The sequence below is a fragment of the Corapipo altera genome, unplaced genomic scaffold (genome assembly GCF_003945725.1).
Source record: "Corapipo altera isolate COAL_440 unplaced genomic scaffold, ASM394572v1 50, whole genome shotgun sequence".
NCBI lineage: Eukaryota > Metazoa > Chordata > Aves > Passeriformes > Pipridae > Corapipo > Corapipo altera.
The window spans coordinates 13,195,330-13,218,022 of record NW_020884889.1 but is presented as its reverse complement, the minus strand read 5'-3'; the positions used below and the strand labels follow the sequence as shown (position 1 = coordinate 13,218,022).

At 38.0% G+C, this 22,693-nt stretch overlaps 1 protein-coding gene across 1 annotated transcript in view; it reads right to left on the bottom strand.

The window, feature by feature from the left end:
• Positions 1-1,069: 1,069 nt before the first annotated feature.
• LIPC (lipase C, hepatic type) overlaps positions 1,070-22,693 on the bottom strand; it is a 35,234-nt gene continuing 13,610 nt past the window's right edge. The window contains exons 3-10 of the mRNA XM_027644108.1: positions 17,038-17,225; positions 15,254-15,433; positions 12,815-12,932; positions 10,574-10,807; positions 8,950-9,192; positions 5,565-5,685; positions 4,642-4,860; positions 1,070-2,221 (exon numbers count right to left, since the gene is read on the bottom strand). Of these exons, the coding sequence (XP_027499909.1) occupies positions 2,122-2,221; positions 4,642-4,860; positions 5,565-5,685; positions 8,950-9,192; positions 10,574-10,807; positions 12,815-12,932; positions 15,254-15,433; positions 17,038-17,225 (1,403 nt within the window). The 3' untranslated portion in view covers positions 1,070-2,121. The remainder of the gene's footprint in view (positions 2,222-4,641; positions 4,861-5,564; positions 5,686-8,949; positions 9,193-10,573; positions 10,808-12,814; positions 12,933-15,253; positions 15,434-17,037; positions 17,226-22,693) is intronic.

The window sequence follows — 22,693 nt, the reverse complement described above, 5'->3', positions numbered from 1 at the left end:
TGAAACTGAGTATGTTGCAAATTGTGCTTTATTTTATTTTTAGATCAGAAATTAGTGTAATGACTAATTTGTCATTACAAGGGGACAGAGTTTTTAATTGGGACAGTTGTTTGTGAAAAATGGCTTCAGAATGAGTGTCTTCTTATATGCAAGAGTTCAAATACTGAATGTTATTTTAATTTTCCTACTTGGCTTTTTAAAAGTTTTCAAATTATCTTAACTGAGGATATACCACCTTGTCTCAGTTGAACTGGAGAATGGTTTTTCCCCAAAAAACTCCAGTATCCCTGTTACTTGAGTTTCAGCACACTATAGACAACCTGACCCTTTTTCCACCTGAAATACTTATGGCTGAAATTTCCTTCTTCTGTATATGCTCCTAATTTGACTTTGCTATTGTGTTTAAGCAAGTGATTTTTACACAATCATAGACTAGATTACATACTACAGAATTTTAATAAAATATTTGTTATAAAATTTAAATATTTGGGATAGCAACCTGAAGCATGGAATTAATCACTCAAATTGTAATTTTTGAGATAGAAGGTGGAAATGCTTATGTGTTTAAAAAACCAGTTTGCTTCATTGAACAAAATCTTTCAAAGCACAAACATTTGTTTTCAGTGAGGATCTAAAGATTCTTTAGTATGGAATTTGTATCTAAATCTTTAAATATTTATCCTAATCGAGATGCAACTCCCAGTGGCCATTTTAAATATTGAAACAGCTTCTGAAATTTACACCTCAGGAAGGGACAGCAGCTTTTAAAAGTTAGAAATTAACACTGTGAATGGTTGGCAGAGATGCCTGCATTCAACATTTGATCAGTGTTCACTGCTTGCAGGACTGCTCACTGCTCAACTTGTTTTTGTCATGCTTTCTAAAACTTGTTCATTTGTCATGCTTTCTAAATAAATCTCGTTTTCCTCCTGATAACATCTGTATATTTTGGTTCAAAATTCCCTGCAATATCTTGGTATCAAAAATAAGCTTTGCTCCATGGCTCAGCAGTTTCTTGCACTTTTTTTTTTACCATTTAGAGAACATTTAACACAAATTGCATTCAAAATGCAGAGTTGTAGAAACATCATTTTAATGAATCTTGTGCTTAGCATTACAAAGGGACAAATGAAATACATACATATTGATTTCTATTTCGGTTTGTACTAACCTGGGAATAAAACCAATCTGAGGCAATAATGTTTCTTTTTGTAGTTTATATTCTGACATAGGAAACGAGGGAATTGTATATGTTTGACTCTGTAAAGTTTGTTTATATGCTCTGAAGCTGTTTGAGGATTTTAGCATTTTCATTTATTGTGGTAGTTTCAAGTTATGCTAAAATCTGGTATACAGTGATTTAGAATCTAAAAATCTCAGGCCTTACCTGAACAGGTGAGTTTGATTTAAATGCAGAAATTAACTGAAATTAGCTGTGCTAGAATTGTGTGTAGTATACTAAGCATCGTTGAAATTATTACAGTAATTTAAATCAGTTCTTTAATTAAAATAGTTAAAGAGCAAAGCACTTTCAAATAGAGCAAAGTTTAGTATAGAATTTTTAGGTGATACAGTTATTGGGCTTGTCATATGGTTATGGCAGCTCAAGCATTCTGTAGGTTGAGATGCATTTTGTTAACTATTTGGGAGTATTTTCTTTTATGGACTAATTAACTCCTCCTGCATTAGGAAATAATTTAGGAAAGTTTTAACTGATAGTAACTCTATTAATGTTTCAAAGTATTTAATGGGAAATGCTCCTTTTGAGACTCTTTTTTTTCCCCTTAAATCCAACAAAATGAAGTTTTTCAAAGGCTTATGGCAATGATTCTTTCAAATAGCAATACTTTTATTTCTGGTGAGCAGATGTTTTTTTCAGAATTTAAACAGTTTAAAATTGACTGTTGCCTTGATGAAGTTGCTCAATCATTTCCAGAGTAGGCTCGTAGATGAACAAAGCACAGTTACATCACAAAATCTAAATATTTTAATGTATTTTCTTCACTACTCTGAACCTCCTAGGATATTTAATGTAACTGTGTGTTTTTAAATCATTTTACCAGGTGTACAGCACTTTGAATATTTTGGTGAGTAGTTTTCTCTTTGTGTTCCTGCTCAGCCTCAGTTTTCTCTCTGATAACGATCTTCACACCTCACAAATGTCTTCTCTTGGGATGGATGAAGGTGAATGTTGTCGATGCTTTGGGAACAAAATGTCATTCTAGAAAGGAAACACAGCATGTAAACATAGTGTTAGTTAGAAGCTCGTGTTCTTTATCCTGTCTTTTACAGGAAGGTATTGTTTTTATAGGCTTGTGAGGAAATGGATTTATCTGACTGCCAGACTGTAGGTACAGAGAATAAAGGAGGAGGCAGCTCCCCTGTACTGAGTGTGTTGTACCCCACGTGCTGCTCTCCACAGCACACCCTCACTGTGATTTGGGCTTTGTATTGTCAGCAGGGCATTGTCATTGTTTCAACTCCTACTATTACCACCAGGATTGCCCTATTTGGGCTGCTGGGATACCAGTAATAGCTGGAATACTGGTATTTAGCTGGGAGTTTGCTAAATATCAGCTATGTAGGATGCTAACAACATCAGCAACTAAATGTGCTGTAGAAATATTTGAAACCAAACATGTTGGAATCTGGTATTTTATTCCTCATAATGGTCTTTTACCTGCTTTTTAAGTATATGTTGTTGTATCTTAAGTGTTTGTCATTAGATAGTCCAACAAAGGAAAATTCATCATGTATATAAAGATCACAAATACTGAGAGGTAAAGGTACATGGAGATAAAATATTGTTAACTTGTTCAAATCTGAGAAAGCACAGGACAACTCAAAACACATCATGTGCTTACCATCTTTTTTTAAATACTGAATTTCCAAGATTGCTAATTCTGTGATACACAGTGTTTGGTCTGTTGAGGAAGACAGGAATCTGCACATCTCTTTTCTTTGAAGATAATACCTGTCCTTGAGTGTCCTTTGTTCCTCCTTTTAGAATCACATAATAATCTTTCCTCCCTGCCCAAGCATCAGTGCAGTAATTTCAGCAGTAATGTGTCACTGCCCAGATTGCACAGAACAAAACCCAGCACATGATCAGTATCCACTAAAAGCTTGACACAAACTCCCACTTCTATTTGCAACAAAAAAACTTGTGAAGAGTGTTAGGTACCTGAAGATACCAGCTTAACTTTTTATTAGTATAAGTGCCCACCTCAATTACCCATTTCCTAGGATTTCTTAAGAAGCACATCAGTAGTAATTGTCTTGTGCCAGGTTATTGACACAAGTGCATTGGACAGGAGCTTTCTGGTTAGCAAAATGACTGTACCTGACCTGAACCTTTCACAAATTCATTCTTATTTTCTCAAGTTACAAAAATCTGCATTTAAACAGAGCTCTCTAATTTGTGGTGTATGCTACACTTTAATTTGCTTTGGCAGCTAGGTCAGTACTGATTTGGGATCATGGCTTTTAAAACAGCAGGAGATGTTATAGAAACTTTTTTTTTCTTAATGGTAGGAGCATATGCCAAGTGCCAGGTTAGGAAAATACTTTCAAAATACATTTTCAGGAGGGCTAAACCTAAGAAAATATGACCGCTCCTCTGCTCTCCAGCACACACAAATCATCTTATGAAATGTCTCTTTAAGTTGTCTGGTTTGTCTTTTGTGAGGAGATGCAGCTCTGCCAATAAATATTGTTCCACAGGAAGTCTACACTACTTATAACTGGTGGTGGTAAGAAAGAGAATGTACCAAGGAAGAATTGCCTTCTAAGACTGAGCCACAGTTACAAGGTAAGGTGTGCTTTTCTCATTAACCTTAATTAAACTGCTCCGTTAAAATTTCTCAAAAGATTAAAGCAGTGGGAATCATTACAAGTTCTCTCTTCTGGCTGAAATGTCTCTGTATGAATAAGCAGTTTCAAAAGTGTTGTGCGCGTTGCTGTATGTAGAAAACAAGGCCACTTAGACTTGGTGATCCAGTTTCAAAGCAACAAGCAGGAGAAAAAACACCAGAAGGAATCACAGGACTGTGTAGTTCTGCATGGGATCCTTCTAATAAATATTTTCAAAAATGGTGATGCTGAGTTTCTCTATGAAGTAGGTATTGAAAGTCAATTAATATTTTTGTACATAGGAATCTGAATACTTCATGACCTTAATGTTGGAATCAACATTTATCTTACGTAGTATCTTGTTTCATGTGGTACTTATGGAGTGAGGTGATCCCATTCTAAAGATGTCAGAAATTGTAATTAATTGTGTAGAGCAATGGCTTTGTAAAACTTGTTAAAATTCTTGCTTAGATGTGTGTGCTGGTTTCTCTATTCTTTATTCCCAAGTATCAACAAAACTGGCACCCAGGGCCTGTGTGCCTTACACTCACATTGGTGGCACTGGTGAGCCAGAGCATTTCTCATTTCTGATGTGAGAACAAAGAAATTCTTGAAGTCACCTAAAAATCATGCAGTCTGATCTGAGGGACAGGGGAGGGGAAGCCAGAAGTTGAACACGGATAAATTCACTATTGGTGTGACTGCTGGGGACTCAGATGCTTGTATTTTGTCTGGGATAAACTGTGTGCCAAACATCTGCAGTGTTATTATTGTTTTCATTACACTTACTTTTGCTGTGTTTCCCCTGCTTTCACTCTTAATGCCTTCACTATAAGTCCTGGTCGATGGGTGCCTTTTGTCCATGGTATTATGGTTTGCACTGTGTCCCAGATGTTTTCCCAAACTGGAGTTCCTTCCCATTTGAACTTGATCATTATTATGTCACCAATATCAGTATCCAGGGTGATGAGAAAAGAGTAGGTTTTGTTCCCAGTAATACCTTCAACTCTACAGAAAATAAAACCAGAATAATGCTGTCTTAATTATTATGGAATAAAGCAAGAAAGAAAAAAAAGGTTTTTTCTCTCTAAGACCAAAGGAAGAACTATGTTTCCTCCTTCTTCTCTAGGACAAAACATTACAGTCTCTAGAATACTCTTCTTTCTGATGCATAAAGTGGTGAAATATGAAAACATGGTAGGAAAAAAGCAGAAGTGGGAGAAACTTGAACAGCTGGCGAAACAGGAGTGTCTTCTGACAGTAGAAGAAAAGGTGTTCCATAATAGCATCTATGTTACATCTTTTGTCTGCTACAACAAATGCTGACCCATGCTGTTACCTTTGCTTTTGTTAATACAAATGGTGTCCATCCTGATAAATAGCCAAAATTCTTTATCTTAATTACAGCTGATTTTTTATTTGTGTTTTAATTGATTAAATCTCCCTGTCATAGGCATGGGATGGACAAAACATAAGTGGACAGGAAACTTCCAAATCTGCTGTTTGTTTTATAGATATTTTTTCTGCAAAATCTGTATGAATGTTGAAAAACTTGTGATTTTTAGGCAGTATGAGTGAAGAGAGGGCAATTTCTAGTTAATCTTCACTTATCTGTACCGAACCATTTCACTCACAGCATGACTGTCAATTAATAGTATTGCTGACTGGCACCTTTTCTCATGTGCACAATGACAGGGGATACCAATACTCACAGTGGGATGTGCAGGTTTTTAGCATCCTCCTTGGTCCCTATCAGAGACATGGTAAAAGTTGGGTCTATCGGCTTGCCTTGGATTTCATTGATGATGTGGATCCTGAACTGATAATGGTACACTGGAGAAGGGAAGAATTTGCAAAGTGACAAAATTAATGGTCAAAGAAGAAATAGATTTCTTAGGTAAAAAAAGTTTGCCTTTCAAAGCAGAACCTTGATTTTTTTTTCCCCATGTTATTTTTCAAATTAATTGGCTGAAATTAAAACTTGATCATTTTTTTCTGATTGTTGCTGTGCTGTGTAATCACTTAGGGTTTGCGATCCTGTTGCTCTATTTAAAAGGATAGAGAAAAAAGGTAATCTGGGATGAGTTTCCCTTTAGGATAAAACATTCTTCCATGGGAAATATTGCAGCTTTTCTGAAGTTTAAATGTTAGAATTTCTGGCAAGCCCTCTATCCACTGACCAGATGAATCCTTGTGACTGGGCATGACCAGAGATGTATGATGTGGATCGAAGACCTTATGCAGTGTGGTCAGGCTCTTTCTCTGATCAATTAGAAAATTGCCCTGCAAAACAGATGGCTCCCAAACTTTCCTTGCCTGCATAATGATACATTGTGCTTCACGTGCCTCTGTTAACAATATGGCTTTGTTCAAGCACATTACTGTGAGAAAGATGTCATTAATGCTTCAACATTTGGTGGGTTTCTAGAAGAACAGTGTTTAGGAAAGTCTGAACTGAACATTGCCAGAAGGAAGAATGCCTAAGAAGTCATCACTGTTCTGGTTGTGAGTAGTTTGATATTTTGTGAATTATGAAAAAAAACCCCAAACCAACAACATACAGTTAGAGCTTGTGCACACAGTTTGAAGGTCCAAAACTCTTCCATCTGGTCATTCTACCTGCCACCTTCTAGACAAAACTGATAGATTTAGGTGTGAAGGAACATTACTGTACACTAGTTTTTGAGTAGAGTCTCTTCACCCACTTCAGTCCTCATTACATCTGAGAATGGCTCCACCATACTTCCAAGGGAATTATGTTTTTCTGTGTATGCACAGACAGATTTTTTTTTTTTTTTGCAGCTCAGGGTGTTCACAATGACAGGTACTTGCTAGAAAAGCTGTATCTTTTTGTTGTTGTTTTATAGTTGTTATATGTTAGTGAACAATGTATTTTTTTCTGAAAACATGTCAGAAGATTAGACAAAATGGCTGATCCTTTGCTGCAAACCTGATGAAGATAAAGGCAGAGAGCCTTGTCTACAGATCACTTTTATTAGTAATCTGTCTTTGAATTTTCTCTCCATGTAAAAATTGATTGTTCGGTGTCTGTTCAGGTACAGTCTAAGCTTTTGCTGTGGTTGTGGGGCTCACTTTAAGGAAAAAGGTAAGCATGTTCACGTAAAATCTCCAACTTGGGGTCCCATCACAGTCTTGTTATAAGTGTTAACTTGTTTGTAACAACGGGGTTTTTGTTTGAACTGGATTATTGTACTCTCCAGAATATAATGCCATTAACTTGAAAATGAAATGTCAGATTTTATGAAGGCGCAGCGGATTCTGAAGTGTAATGCTGAGTTTCTCAAATTTCTTCTGTTTGGGCTTCTCACATGATCTTCAAACATTTTTTTTAAAGCATTACAAAGATGACTTTGTGAGCACCCTCCCACAGTTGCCGCTTTGTTTGGGAACTTTTGTGAAAGGAGACCATTGTCTGGGGCACTGTTATCTGCATATGCGCCAAGGATGTTTTTTTGATGCAAAACCAGTTCCAAGCATAAAAATGCAACGTGTTTAAATTGAAATCAAAGCCAAAAGGATGCAGACATTTTACCACAAGCTGAAACCAGCTCCATGTCCAGAGAAGAATGCAACACAGGAGTTGCATTGTTGTGCCCAGGTGTGGTGACAGCGGACACTGTGGCCCCAGAACCAGTCACTTCCCTGATCTGACAAGGACCTGACTGTACTGCAGCAGCCGCTGGAATTTTTAAATCTACCTCAATTAGCTTCCTGAACCCTTTTAAACAGTATTAAGAAGCAATTCAGGAGATTCAGCTACTCTGAGTAGCAATCAGGGCTGAGTAGACCCCTTTGGAATCATCACTGAATATTTCATAGTTGTGCTAGTGAAAGACTTAAAAAATTGTTTTACAAGTGCATTAATTTTTTGTATATTTTAAAATTTGAATCTGTGATATTGCAGTTGAGCAAGTGGACTCTGTGGAGAAGCAAGCTGTATAATACAAGCAGCATTTTAAGGCATTTCTCCTCAGGACTGCAAGGCCCTTCGGTGTCCATGCCAGGGGTGCACTGTGGACATCCAAAGTGCCTCCCAACTGCAGAGTCCAGGGTGAGGGACAAGAGGGCTGAGCCCTCCATCAGAAGGGAGGCTCTGGCCTGGCACAGCCCTGGCAGCAGGAGAGGGGCTGTGGGACCCCTGTGGCCAGGGCTGTGCCAGGGCTGTGCTGAGGAGCCGGGGAGCAGCACCTCAGCCTGAGGGGAGTGTCTCCTCCATGTGTGTGACCTGTGGCTCCGGGCAGGAGCCCTGCCCAGGCTGCCCCACGCTGCTGCTCCCCACATGCCTCATGTGCTGGGGAAGGAGGTGGTGAGGAGGAATGCTGTGTGCCAGGAGTCCCTGCCCTGAAAGCCTTGCCACTGGCAAGGGAATGTCTGCTAAACAACAGCCGTCTTGTGGCCTCTGGCAGCTGAGTGTATTGGAGACTGGCAGAAAGACCTTGCTCCCATCAGGCTGTGTCCTCTCTGTCTGGTTGTATGGCCAAGAAGCCACACTGACTGTCTCCCTGAGCTTAGAAAATTGTTAGTTTGCACTCTTGATAAAGTAATTTAGTAGAACTGAAGCTACAGTGCCAGTCTTTATTTTTGTGCTGCAGTTCAGCCCTGTAGAAGTCCACACTATTCTGTTGTCTGTCCATTGTTTGAAAAGTAGTAATTTGTATGTCATCTCATAGACTAATTGCAGATAAAATTTGGGCAAACTTGGAACAGAGTGTTTTACAGGCCTTCCAGAGCAATTATGCTGCTTTTTTCAGCTTGGCTGTATGCCTGCATCTTTTACAACCAACCCGCACAGGCCAGCTGTAGGAAAATCCTGCAGCTCAGGACCCCAGGCATCTCTGGGGCCTTGGATCCATGGTTAGCCTGGGGCAAGTGTGCAGCAGGGTTTTTCCCACAGAAATATTAAGAGCCAGGATCTTGATGAAAAGGCATCAGGGTGAGATTCTCAGTTGTCTCAGCAAATTGATTATTCCCACAGATTTTATAAGCTTTAATGAATGAGTAAATAGGATCACAAAACTTAGGCTCATTCTCTCACTTTGTGATAATCTGGGCACTGTAACAAGTATTCCCACAAACCTTTGAAGGGCATATGTGCTCTTGTTTTCAGAAAGAGTTGTCTGCTTTTTGGGAGCCTTTCCTCCCTGATGTTGTAGCCCAGGGTGTTGCACCGGTTCTTCCTACAGCTGAGGCACAATCCTTTGTTGAAAGTGTTGATGTCGTTGCACCAGTAAGCTGTGATTTGCTTGCTCTTGTGCAGAAGAGAGTCAATGAACAGATGAACTGACCTCTCATGGGAACATTTCACAGCTTGAGTGATGCCTGAAAAAATGCAAGCAAAATTTTGCATGCCATTGCTCCTTTTTACCATTTCAGCTGCAGAGGAGTACTGTAACCAACTACAAATATGTTACTGTTTTTCCCCCCATCCCCTTACTACCCTTTACATCATGATTTTGCCTCAGAAATTATGCATTGTAGCAATTTAACTTTTAGGATAATTCAAAAATAGCTAATAAAATTGAATAATTTGCTGCTTAAACTTCTCTAGCTTGACTGTATCAGACTGTAAATATGAACCTTAATTACATTATCCTGGCTGTTTTGGTCAATATAAAATACAGTATGAGATGATGTGCAGTCTTTCAGATCATGCCAGATTAAAGACAGCAGTCTCATTCTGAGTGGTTGTTTTTTGGATGCTTATGCAGTAATATAATATTTTGTCCCTATTAGAGTGAAAAATGTCCATGTTGAATTTTGCTTGCAAACTGCTCCTGGGGAAAAAGGAGCAAAAAATGTATTAAACAGATTAAAAAATTATTATATACATAGAGATGCTTTTATGAGAAGTAAGTATCTTTTTGTTCCTTAAGAGCCATCAAATTACAGAAATTATTTTGTGCAATTGGGTGAACTGTTTTTATATATATCTATTGATAAGCTTTTGAGCTTGTGCTTGGTTACTTGTTTGTCGTGTTTTATCTGCTAAAAGTCAGGCCTATGTTTAGGCAGCGTGTGATGATAGTTGAGAAATACTTTCACAATGTCATGCCCTGGGTGAGCAGCACTCTTTTAGGGTTTTTCAGTGAGCAGTTCTGGTTGTCACTGTGCATCAGTACCTTATCTTTTTTCAGTATGTTGCATCAGTTTCTCTGTACGTTTGTGTTTAGGTTCATTGGAAATAAGCTTCTATAAATAAAACCCATCCTGGAACACTGTCAGCCAGGTCCTAGAGGGAGCATCATCTACACAGCTGAAGGACAGGGAGTTAGGAAAAGGTGAACTAAGGAGGTGAGTAGTACAGACCTGTGTTTTATTTGATTTGAAATAATTAATGGCACACTAGATGAATCTGGCTTAATTAGAATAAGTTTTCTCATTTCCCCTGCTGCTGAAACATACCTTTGAAATTACTCAGAAGTGCTTGACAGATAGATGTGTTTGTCACGGACGAACCCGCTCACTGCTGCCCTGTCGCTGCAGGATGTTTTCATTTTCAGGACAGCCCAGTTCCTCACTGGAGCCGGGAAAACCAGTTTGAACTCAATACATGTAAAAATCAGATAGCTGATTTCTAGACAAGAAATTTCCTTGCATATAAGGGGTGATAATACTCCCATTAGAAGCTGTTTGAGATCACAGAGCTATGTAGTTTCCCAGAGGTCCTACCAGTGCAGCGCTTTGTGCCCTCGGTTCTTACCGGTGATCCCGAACTGTGCGATGTGGTTGTACACGTGCAGGATGTGACAGCCAGGCTGGAAGGTGCCTCCGTTGGGATAGAAGTCAAAATGAGCCACAGGCTGCTTGATGCCCACACTGAGACCCATGTGCTGTTTAGTGAAGGTATGAATTGCATCTACAAAATCTGCATCATCTGGAGATAAACGGTCTGTTGGTGACATTCCTTCAAACAGGGGGCCGGCGGGGTCAAGGCCTGCCATAAGAGCAAATCATCCCTTTGTCATTTAGTGCAGAAGGACTTTTCTACTGCTGTAAGAAAAGTCTGTGATAAATATTTAAAAGCAGGTAGCACTGCTACTTTCCAAGGTCTTTCTCTGATGGAAACAATGCTAAGAACACTTGTCCTGCAGAGGGTACGTGGTTACAGCAGAAAGTAAAGCAAACACAGGTGCTGTAGCAAACAGTAAGTGCTGCCTGCACAAGGCCACAGGCCCAGAGATAGATGTGTTTGTCATGGACAAACCCACTCACTGCTGCCCTGTCACCGCAGGGATGTTTACACAATTTTATTCTTTTAAACTCTAGAGGTCGAGTGTTTCAGAGGCCCTTTTGGAGACACCAGTCCCACAACAAGGCTGACTTTTAGCCCACATTTGGGACCTGAAGCTTTATAAAGCTTCACTTATTACTTAAAAGGGCTGTATGTCTGGTAGATTTTCTTTATAATGATTTTTCAACTTGAAAAGTCTTCAAGGCAGATCATTACAGTATTCAGAAAAATAATATTCCACTTAGCAAGTCTTGCTGATTTTTGTTTGCTAGATCTTTTTGTATGGTGCTCTTCTTGGTTTGGAATTGATTTATGGGAGAGAATTTTCTGCTTAGTTGAAAGCTGCATTCAGTTTTGAGGAGAAGCTTCTAAATTTGATATTCTTCAGTTGGTACTATGGAATAACATAGCATAGATGTAACCAGACAAGACAAATAACACTGGCTACAAGTAGGGAAGTCACCTTGTAGGCATACATTTCCTTTTAGTTTTAATAACTTTTATCACTGTCGATTTCTGGAGCTTATTGTTACAAGTCTGAACAACTTCTGCTGAAGAATGCATACAACCGTTACAAAAAATAACGTGTTCTTATATTTTTTACTTATCCATTATCAAGGTTTTATGTACTAATAAGGTTTGAACAAGCAGTGCTGGGGACCTGAAGTCCTTCAGCATATGCAGAGGTGTAGTATCATGATGTATTTTGTAAAATCAGCTTCTTGTCATGCAGGCAGTGCCCAAGAGCTGATTGTATAAGGGACTGTGGTATGTGGCAATGAATCCAAGATTAGAGTTGTGACTTCAAAGTATATTCATGTATATTCATATATATATATGTGTATCATGTATATTTACCTCACTTCTAAAGCTGATTAAAGTAAAATCTTTCCTCTGATGGATTAAATGTAGCTGATGTGGGCCTTGTGTAAAATGCACTTCTGTTTTGGTTTTGCCTTTTTTAGGCTGTCACTGGGCATTAGTTCAGGTACTGTGTGCAGTGTACCAATAACATTATAAATGTCTTTTCATTACACTCATAATTAGTACAGTTACAAAACTTTACAGAAAGTTCAGAATGCCACTAGTCAAAATAATCAAGTGTTAGGGGTTAACTTTGTTTATTTTGAGCATCTATCAGGGATATTCTAATGGTATGCCTCTTGTAAAATGTAATCCAGAACTATAATTTTTGCCACAGGAGAATGGCTTGAATGGTACAGTGTGAGCATTGTACCATAATTAAAAGCTCAAGCACAGTTAGACAATTTCCTTAATGTATTTTTTTAAATGACTTGCTAACAATGAACAGTGTATTTGAATGACTTTGGGTCGAGACAGTGACCAAAGATCCAAGGTCAGTGGCTAACATTTAGTTTAATCAATCACTGGGAACAGATACAAGATAAATTCAAGCAACATGCAGCTTGAGTCTTTGGGTTTGTAGTTCTCATGTTTGTATATTCTGTATGTCATAGTTTGGACTGAGGTAAGAGAGATCAAAGATAGAAACACTATGAGACTTAATTTTGAAAAATGTTTTCATTAAATTTTCTAAATCTGATTTCCAAACCAATGGGATGAAACTTCTGAACTGTGGTGAATATTGCTTATTCAACAGCTAATTGTCAATATGACATTGATATGTCAAATGTCTGCATAATTTAATTCAGTTGACTATTATATTTCTTAAAGTTATAAGTCTTTTACCTGTAATTCTTCCAATCTTTTTTGTACCACTGATAAAACTTCCAGCAAATCCTGAAACATGAGCTCCTAGGCTGTACCCAATTAGATGAGCATTGCTTCTGGAAAATTGAATGGATTCCTGGAAGATAGTGGCAACTTGATTTAGATGCAGGAAATGTGAAAAGAATGAAATACTTATTACAAGCTAGAAATACCATGAATTATAACACAAGAAGTTTGTATGTTGATGGTGGTGGTCAAATGAAGTGTGTGAATCATTCACTAAATTTCTTCACTGGCTGAGTATCCCTTGCTTCCTTTTCATGCAGCAGGAAAATGCCACATATTTAGGCACTGCTACTTAGAAAACCTCCTCCTACTACAGGAAAACCACCAACACAGATAGTTGGATTTTTGTTGTTGTTTGTAGCAAGTGATGCAAACGTGCATTGCCTTTTGTCTGCAGCATCTGACTTTCCTGTGACTGTAAAATGATTATCTGTCCTTTAACTTCAGAGTAAAACAATCCTCTATAGGAAGTGCCTTGCTTTTTTGGCCTGAGATACAAGCACAAGCTAAATGGGAAGACAAGGTATTGAAAGATTGATCAGACATGTTAAGTGATATGGCAGTGATATTTCTTGGACTGATTTGTATAAAGCTGAGTATCTGATCTGAAACAAACCTATTGAAGCAGAACTGGCCTCGGGCCCTTCTTTCTACCTAATCTTAAGCATTTAAGAAATTAAGATGTACATCTTAAGCATTTCACCTGAACTGCAAGGCTCAAAGTTTTTCTGACTTGTAAAGAAGAACGTGGCATATTTTTCTTGCAGGAAAGGCAAAGCTCTCTTTTAATTTCTTTGTGGATATTGCCTGTCCCAGTGGAGTTGTTGTACAGTCTCAATACCCATCTCTTCTGAAGATGAGGTGAAACTTGGCAAGTTTCTTTTGAGAGAGGCAGCTCTTAGGAATCACAGAATCTGACCAGTTTTCTTCTCAGGTGGTGTTGAGATGGATGCTATCGAGGTTGTTACTGATCATGCCCTATTAATTCTTGGACTAAGAGCACTAATATTTACTTATTGTTTGTTCTTAATTAAAATGTTGGGCAGCACTGCAGCTTTTATTATATCTATTGAGAATATTTCAAATAATTGACTGCCTGTAAGCAGAGCAAAGAGATAGTTAGGGGAGTTGGAATGAAGGGGTTTTAACCTGAGCTCCCCTTCTGAGTTTAACGTTTTCTGGTTGAACACAAGCTATTTAATGGTGTGAAAATTTGTGGTATATTTAAATTCTGGAACATATCATGGTACAAGAGAAGCTACCTACAGTGCTGGGGCAAGGAGTCATTTATTGAAGTCTGGATTTGTTTGTTGACACTAGAGAAATCACAGACAGTCTTTACTGTTGACAATGTGGTGTGTCCTGGCAAATGAGCAAAGTCCATCGTTTGATTCATTCAATAATTAACAGCTTCAAAAATCACTTTAGGCCCCATCAACTTAAACTGCATTTGACCAAGAGCTAAAGTTGCTTGTAATGTCTCAATGAAAAATAGTGACTCTGGCTCTTTTGCCATTCTTTTGTGCCTCTTGTCCCTAACTGGGCATGGTATCTGACAGCTTCTTGCTCTGCCATTCCGGTTGGAAGCAGCTTATACCTTCGATGGTATTTGCTACAAATCTTTCAGCTTCCACCTTAGGCCTCACCTTATTTAAATTAATATATTCAAAAATTCACCGTCAAGTACAGAAGTATAATTTCATTTCAAATTAGGTAGCTTAAATTAGTATTAGAGGTTGATGCAATATGAGTTGCTTAGGCTCCCTGATTTGTATGAGTGATTCTCATTCTGGTATTTGCTTTCTGCCTTTTCAATCCAGCCATGGTCACTGCTCACCAAGTAGCAGGAGTTTTGATAAGTAGTCACTGTATTAGTGTGTCTCTGCACTCACTGCTGCCTCCATGTCATCTGCTTTGTGAAGATGTCTGTCCTCTGGAAAGGTCTCCTTTTACATTATTTTAGCATAATCTTTGGGAAACTGTGGCAAAAATCAGACATGATTGAATCCTGCATTAAAAGCAAGAGTTAAGCACAGGTAACATAAACCCATTTTGCTGAACTAACAGCTTGCAAATGATGTCTGCCTGCTTTCAAAGGGTGGGACTGTGGTAGCTGTCTACACATGTGCCAGTGGAAAAGCTAAAGGAGCAGGAAATTATCTTACCTCTAAAGATACATAAAATATTTTAATAAGCAAGACCACTTGCTTTTTTCTATTGCATGGTGAAAGTTTATGAAGTCCTATCAAAGTTTATATGGAAGAAAAATTTGGACTTTATTAAAGAAATGTGAGTGATTGAAATGAACAGCATTAGCCAGCATAGTACTTCAAAAGAACAAGGAAATGAATCTTTTCCAGAGAAACATTTTCCAGATCTGGGGGCTCTTACCTCCAGCCATTCCAGGAATTCTGCTATCTCCTGTCCCACATGGCGTGTGTTCTGTACAGCAATGGGGTAGTGCTGGCGAGCCAGTGTGAGCCAGTCTACAATGATCACGTTCAGTGGTTTATGATGAGCCTTCAGAGCTGCTGCCATTTTCCAAATCCAACCTTCTAATATCCCATCCACCTGTTATATTAAAAAAAAAAACCAAACCACACAACAAACCAATAAAAAGACCATTGTTATGGGAAAACAATGTCAAATAGTGTCTGTCTGAAATATTTTCACAAATATTTCTTGTGAAAAGCTCAAAGAAACAAAAACCATAATATGAACAAGGAGGGATTTAATGCTGATAAATGGATTTTAGGGGCTTCAGCGTGATTAATGCTGAGAATCTTTGGAGTTTGGTAGATAAAAAAATTAAAAACCAATATAAGAACTGTATAATAATGTATGTTTTGTAGTATGAACTCTTATCAGTGAAAGTGTTGTCCCAAAATATTTGAACTCATCTGGTGATAACTGATATTACTCATTAAAAGGAAAGACAGAAATGCCCAGAAAATTTCTGATTTCATTCAAGAGCAGCTGTTCCTGTAAGCTAAAAGAGTTGGAGAGGGAGGGAAGCTGGAGGGTTGCAGACCAGCAACCATCTATCTTCTATAGCTGTTCCATTTTGAGAGCTGCTTTTTTTGAGTAATTCTTTTTTAAATGCCTGATTACAATTTTCTGTATCAAAGCGTTTTTCTGATCTGATGGACTAGAATTATCATTTAATCTATCAGGTTAAATTGTTCTAGTTGCATGTATTTCCTTAACTGATAAAATACCCTCATCTCTTCTGGTGTAACAGAATTTGGGAGTCTCAGGTCTGGGTTTCCATGCGTATGGAAACCTCCGCAAATGAAGTTAATATGAATGATGAACTTCAATGGCAACAGCTTCAGGCCTGTAGTTTGTCTTTGAGGAGGGTGTAGATTTTGAACAGATTCTTGTTTGTGAGGCTTGGCTAAAATAGTCTAAGGCAATATTTCATCCAAAGTCAACCCTGCCCTTATTTGTTAAGAGAGTTATCTGCATCAAGGGGGGTGTTCAGAGTTTCTCTGAGTATTTGAAGATGTGCAAGGGAGATCCATTTTGCCACCTTAGGTAAGGACAGTGGCTCTGTGAGAATCAAAGACCTGTTAAAATGATGTAATTTCTTATCCTGCCTTTTGTTTCTTTTTCAACTGAGAAGCTGATGAAAAGTCACTCTTGGTATTGCTGTGGGTTTGAGAAAGGTTTTTCCTGCTTGGTTGCTTTTTTACAGTTTAACTGGAAGCAGTTCAGTTATAATTCACTGATGTTGAAGGCTTTGCTTTTAGCTTAAGGGGCTATGAGAAGTTCTTTTTGAGGGTGTATCTGTGAGAAAGATGTGGGGAGATTGTGTGCACTTTTCAAGAAGTCTGTAAATATGTGGCAGTGAACACATCAGGGAAATGAAAATGGTATTCAGTCTTCCAGGAGCACAGCACATTAATTCAGGTACTTGTTCAAGCTCTTCTGGCTTTAAACCGGGGCTGAGTCTAATCCTTGACATGGGGGTCCCATGGGAAAAATTGCTTATAGGCTGTTCCTTCAGAATCTGTGGGAGATGTATTATTTCTAGCCATGACTGCTACCAGGGAAATCTACCATCTTTGTAATCCCAACGGGATACCTGAAGATATTTTTGGCAGTAGTGTAATGAGAAGGAAAGTGTATCAAATCAGATGTAGTTTGAATTAAATCAAAATGTGAGTTCATACCGACCAGCCGTGGACTATCATCACCAGAGGAAGAGAGGAATTGAAACTGCATTTCTCAAGAGTCTCCAGCTGATTTAAAAAAATCTGACAGTCGCGTTCAGTTGTATCAGTGTAGAGTCGAAATCTGGTTTCTGAGTTTTTCTGATATTTCTTCATTCTGGTGTGTTCACTCTGTGATTCCAGTGCCTCTGAAATGAAATTTGTAACAACAGTCATAATAGGAAGGTATCTAAAACCTGAAGAAGTTACCAGTACAACACAGTTTGTAAGACAGAGTAAAGCAGTAAGATTAGAACTCTAACTGTGTATAAGATTAGAACTCTAACTCTAACATGTGTATACTTGTTGCCTGCTCCAGGTGGGCTGAACTGTACATTTTGGGTCAAAAAAGTGATCTCTTTTTTGAGAGATCTATAGGTGGTCTATATGTGCCTATGAGCCCCTCTGTTTGAACAATAACAATTACACAGGAAATATTGATCTGATTGCTACAGGCCTTTATAGAATGGATGAGGACTGTAAAACCTGAGACTTCACCATGGCAGTGTGTGCACAGACAAGCACATCCATGGGCTCTTAATGCTCTGCAGAGCATTTCTACTGATCTGCATTTGCTACTAATTGCTGAGCAAGCATCATTACACTAAAATAACCATTTTATTCGGGGTTATAACTCTGCTTAGAGACTTGGGTGACTGTTGAAACTATTAGATCACATCATAAATCATTCTTTTTCTCTGAAAAGGCAAGAAGAAGTGTTCTTGTTCTAGTTATACTTCTTTTTGGGGTTTGTTTCTAGGTAAAGTAGCTTGGTACATGTAGGATGGCATTTTCAGAGATATCTATGAAGTAAGAAAGTGGGGGCAGGGTGAACTGTGTTCTTATGAGCCTTGTGAGCTTAGATGGAAAAACATGAATATAGAGCAATTGCTGAAAAATTGAGTAAAATTAAGCAGAAACTTACAGAAAACACCTTGTGACATACAAACCTTTCTAATGAGACTTCAGATTATTGATTTAGCTGAAAAAAATCTATATAATAAATTATTACTAAAGCTAGAAAAAATGGGGATTAATAGAAGAGAAGGTAAGGTGTGATGAACTAGACAAAAGAGAGGTTACAGTTCCTAGTGTTGGAAAGGAAACATTCGGATTGAAGAGAATTTACTAATGGGGTTCCTTGGGGAGAGTATTTTGGCTAATATTACTGTAATATTTTCATTAAAGAAGCAGACAGGAAAGGTACAAGATTGACAAAACATGGTCATAGCACTGATGCCGAGGAGACCAAACCATTAAACATGAGGAGCTGGATGACACCTTGAAAATACAGCAATGGAAACAGGTAAAAATCTCCTATGAAGTACAAGGTCATAGAGTTGATTGGAATTTCTCTTTAAATGGGGCTCATAAATTGGAAGTGACACAAGGGTAAAACAACTTGGCTGTAGTAATCAATAACAAAACTGACCATGAGTCACTGGGACTTGAAAAATATAATTCCAGTGTGCATTAAGGGAGATGGTTTTGATTGGAAGAGAGGATGTCAGTGCTAGTTAGTGAAGGCAGTTGCTAACCCCATCCAGAACAGTGAACAGAGCTCTTGTTACCAAGTTCAGGTGCTACCAATTCCAGAGGCAACAGCTGCTCACCAGCACCACTAAAATGGTAAGGCAGGAGGCTTTTGTTGTAATTAGGCCCAACAAAATATTCTTGGGGGTAAAAATGAAATATTTTATTAACAGAGAAGTTAAAATTATCTGGGCTGGGACAGAACTCAAATTAGTTAAATTTTAGTTCCTATTTTTCTTGAATAAAAGTTCTTCAATATAACAGTAATGTTAGAAATATTGTATTTTGTCTTCTAAGTCAGCACAGTTCCTATTTTTTTGGTACATCACAACTCTTAGTCTATAGATGTTTTTAGAACATACCTAAAGCCTTAGGTTAGCACACTCATTTCTTTGTTGTATCTGCAAATCTATCCTGAAGTTCTATGATAGGTTGTCTTGATAAGATTTTGGTAATTTACAAAGAACTTGTGATACATTCACAGAGGAGCCTTTACCCTGCAAACATATTTCATGATGGAAAACTCCCCTGTTCATATTTTTGCAGTAGTAGCATCCTGTGATGCACAGTACAAAGAACCCCAATGTGAAACCACGCTGGGTTAAGGTCAGATTATTTTTGCCACGTGTCAGTCTTGTTACAAACTTCGTTCAAGGTTTAATTTCAGTGTAATGATAAGGCATGATAGAACAGCACATTTAATTTGTTTAAGTGAATGACAATTTTAGAAAGAAAACTCCTGAACTGACCTCCACTGGATGTGCACCGTTTCCTATTTGTTGCTAATTGTTGTGCCTTCCAAGTAACTCCAGGCAATGTGATGTTTCATAGCTAGGAAACATTACTGTAGAAATTTGTTCAACCTTTTACAAGAGCTGGAATTTAAAAAGCTTCAAAGTTATTGACCAAATTCTTAGCTTCAGTGTCTCACATTTTTCTTTCAGGACACTTTTAACTGTGATAGATGACCAGGACTAAGTCTGATCATTTCTTTCTTAAAATGTCCACTTAAGAGAATTTCTGATGGATTTTTTTCATTTCCTTGGGAGAGGGCTTAGTTTCTGAAGTAAGTAATATCAGGAAAAAGTGAATCTAGATAAAGAATTGAAAATTGGAAAGAGTTTTAATGACGTTGATATTCTTGACCTCCGGTTTATTCAGGCTTTGGTGAGTAGTCTCTACACGAAGATAAGCATTGTGTTCTATTTTTAGCATGAAAAGAAAAACAAACAAAAAATAAATAGCTTATGCCTGTTCCATTGTACACATCCTTTCTTTGTTTAATGCCTTGTGTTCGTTTTCTTTTTGCTCTCTCAGTGTTTGTGCACTGCAAAGGCGCTTTGTTGCTCTCCGTACTGTTTGTACACACTACAGAAAGCAAGTCTAATCAACAGCTGTTTTCTTTATACACTGGCTGGGAAAGTGCTTTAATGGCTGAGCTGTGGGCTTGCTGGTGAATCTGAGAGAGTATTAAAAATACTGCTCAAACTACTTCCTGGCTGTCAAAAGTTCCAACAGAATCTGTCGTGTCAATCGACAAGGAATGACTTCAGTCTGTTAAGGATTGTAATGATATGAAGAAGAAAACAGCGTTGGAAAAGCTTGGCTTTACAACAGACTCTTGCTGAAAATGTCGTACCAGTGACTCAGTGACATGATCGGAGAGAACTGCAAAGTTTCATAGGTCAGTCTACAAAAATTCAACTGCCAAAGAATTTTTTCATGGTAATTGCAACAAAGTGTGCTGAGATCTATCTGAAACTCCAAAGAGTTTCTCTTTGGAAAATTAGCCCTTACCCGGGGCTGACTTAATTTCCTTTTTCTCTGAAGATCCTCCTTTGATGAATTCTTTCAGCAAAGGCAGTGCAATGTGGCCACACTGATCCACGTGCTCCCATAAATTACTTTCACCCAGAGCAGCACAGTAACCACGAGCAAGAAAGGTTATTGTGAATTCTTAACACCCTGGAGGAGATTCAGCCCTTTACCTTTCCTTACTTCATGTTGAGGATACTTCTGTGAGGTGCGGTAAAGACTGACGGCTGGGTTTGTAAAATCACTTCTCTGCCATAGAGCAGTTTCTTCCAAAATGTTTTAGGGTTAGTTTTGGCAGACAAACCAAAGCACTTTTAGATTTGACCTGACATTATCATGTTTCCTTACTGAAAAGGAACAAGAAGAGAGATTCCCAGTTGAACAAAATAAAAATGTTTTTATTTGGGATTTAAAAACAATAAATAAAATAAGGTGACACACCTACATACCTGGTAGTAGGTCTAGTAGCCATCGGAATTCAATGTACATTGAAGGGTGCAAGATAAGAGTTCAATTATTGTTTCTCACTATCATCATTTCGTTATTGTTCACATTATTAATGTTTATTTCTTTAGGCAATGCCCATCCTACTTCTAAAAGTTTCTTCATATTTTCACGCTCCTTAACTTGCTCACCTTACCATTGAAAAGTAGGGATCACTCACCAAAGAATGAATTAAAAGATAGCAAGCAAGAAAAAACCTGACAATTGGATTAAACATTATTAGGTCTGTTCAGAAACAGACATTTTGAAAAAAAGCTTCCCTTTTGGTTTAAGCTTAAATGAACATTGAGTAGATGCTACTTTTCTCAGCGTTAGATTCTCTGTCTGAAAAGTATCATAGTTTTCTGAATTGTCATTTCTTGTTTCTCTTGTCAAATATGCATGCAGACATGCCAAAGGTAAGTCAACAAACTCACCACAAATGTAGTTTGTACCCAAACATCCACAAAGGGTGATTACCCAACCATTGTTAGCCCTCTGATAACATACTTCCAATCTGCTGAAAAATCCAAGAGGAGAGCATATAAAATTACACCACTCATACTGACTGACTTCTCTGTGTGTTGCATGGCTTTCAAACCATCCAGATAATCTACTAACAGGTGGCATTAGTGAGTCTTGAAATGGGAAGAAAGATGTGTTTAGAAAGAGGCCAATTTAAGAATTCACTGGGGCTGGTGCCCTGGTTTCATCAGGGAGGCAATGAGATGGTCAGTGGAAGGGGTGTGTGTGTGTGTGTGTGCCTGGTCAAAAATCAGCTCTACAGTTATCAGGGGTCATTCTGTCTGCCTGTGGTTCTTTACCATTAAAGTGCAGAGGATACTTTTTTGTTTTCTTTGGAAATCAGACCCATTCAATGTCTACCAAAAGTCAAATATCTAATTCTTTATTGAAACATGATTAATACTGGTAAATCTCTGTTTTCTGGTGTCTGAGTGCTGCTGATCTTTCACGAATTCCTTATAATCAGGCACTGCTCTCATGTTTTGATGCACAGTGATCTGAGAAAATCTGTAAAAACTTATCCCACAGCTGAATAAAGGGAAGATTGTTTGCTCTGCTATTCCAGGCCTGAGTTCTTTGTTTACCTGGGCTATTCGTGGAAGGGTTGAGGAATGGGGAAATTTGTTTGCAGATGTGATTATCAGCTACCTTGTTAGTACTGTCAGCAGAGACCCAGATCCCTATCATTTTCTGGTTACTACTATTCAGAATTAATTTCTGGGTGCAGGAAATTGGAGAACAAGAATGTACTGCCTTGTTCAATAATAGCAGAATCATGATTTAAAAAGAGTTGTTAACATGTTAATAGGGAGTTTAGACCTAGCTGATATTTCTCCCTCTCCTTTTTAAAATTAGAATGCTTCCCAAAGGCAATGTCATTTGAAAAAAAAAACCCAGTACTGAATTCATAGCATATGCAAGAATTGTAAAATATATTTGAAGTGTTTGGTACAGATCATTGTTTAGTATAATTTGCTTGGTGGTGTAAAGCATAAAGGCATGCACTCTACTCTCAGAAGTTGCTTATATCAAAGAATTTGATAGAAGACATCAACTAATTTTGAGTTCTCTACTTATGTATCTTGTGCTGCTGTTTATTTGAAATTTCTTCTCTTGAATGCACTTGGTCAGGTGATGGAGACATTGAAACTGTTTCAATAACTCTTGCTAGAAAACCTTGAAAAAGGTGATAAAACAGATTAAATACCATGTTTTTGTTTCCACTTGCTGTTGTGTGTCTCAAATATTCAGAGATATATCT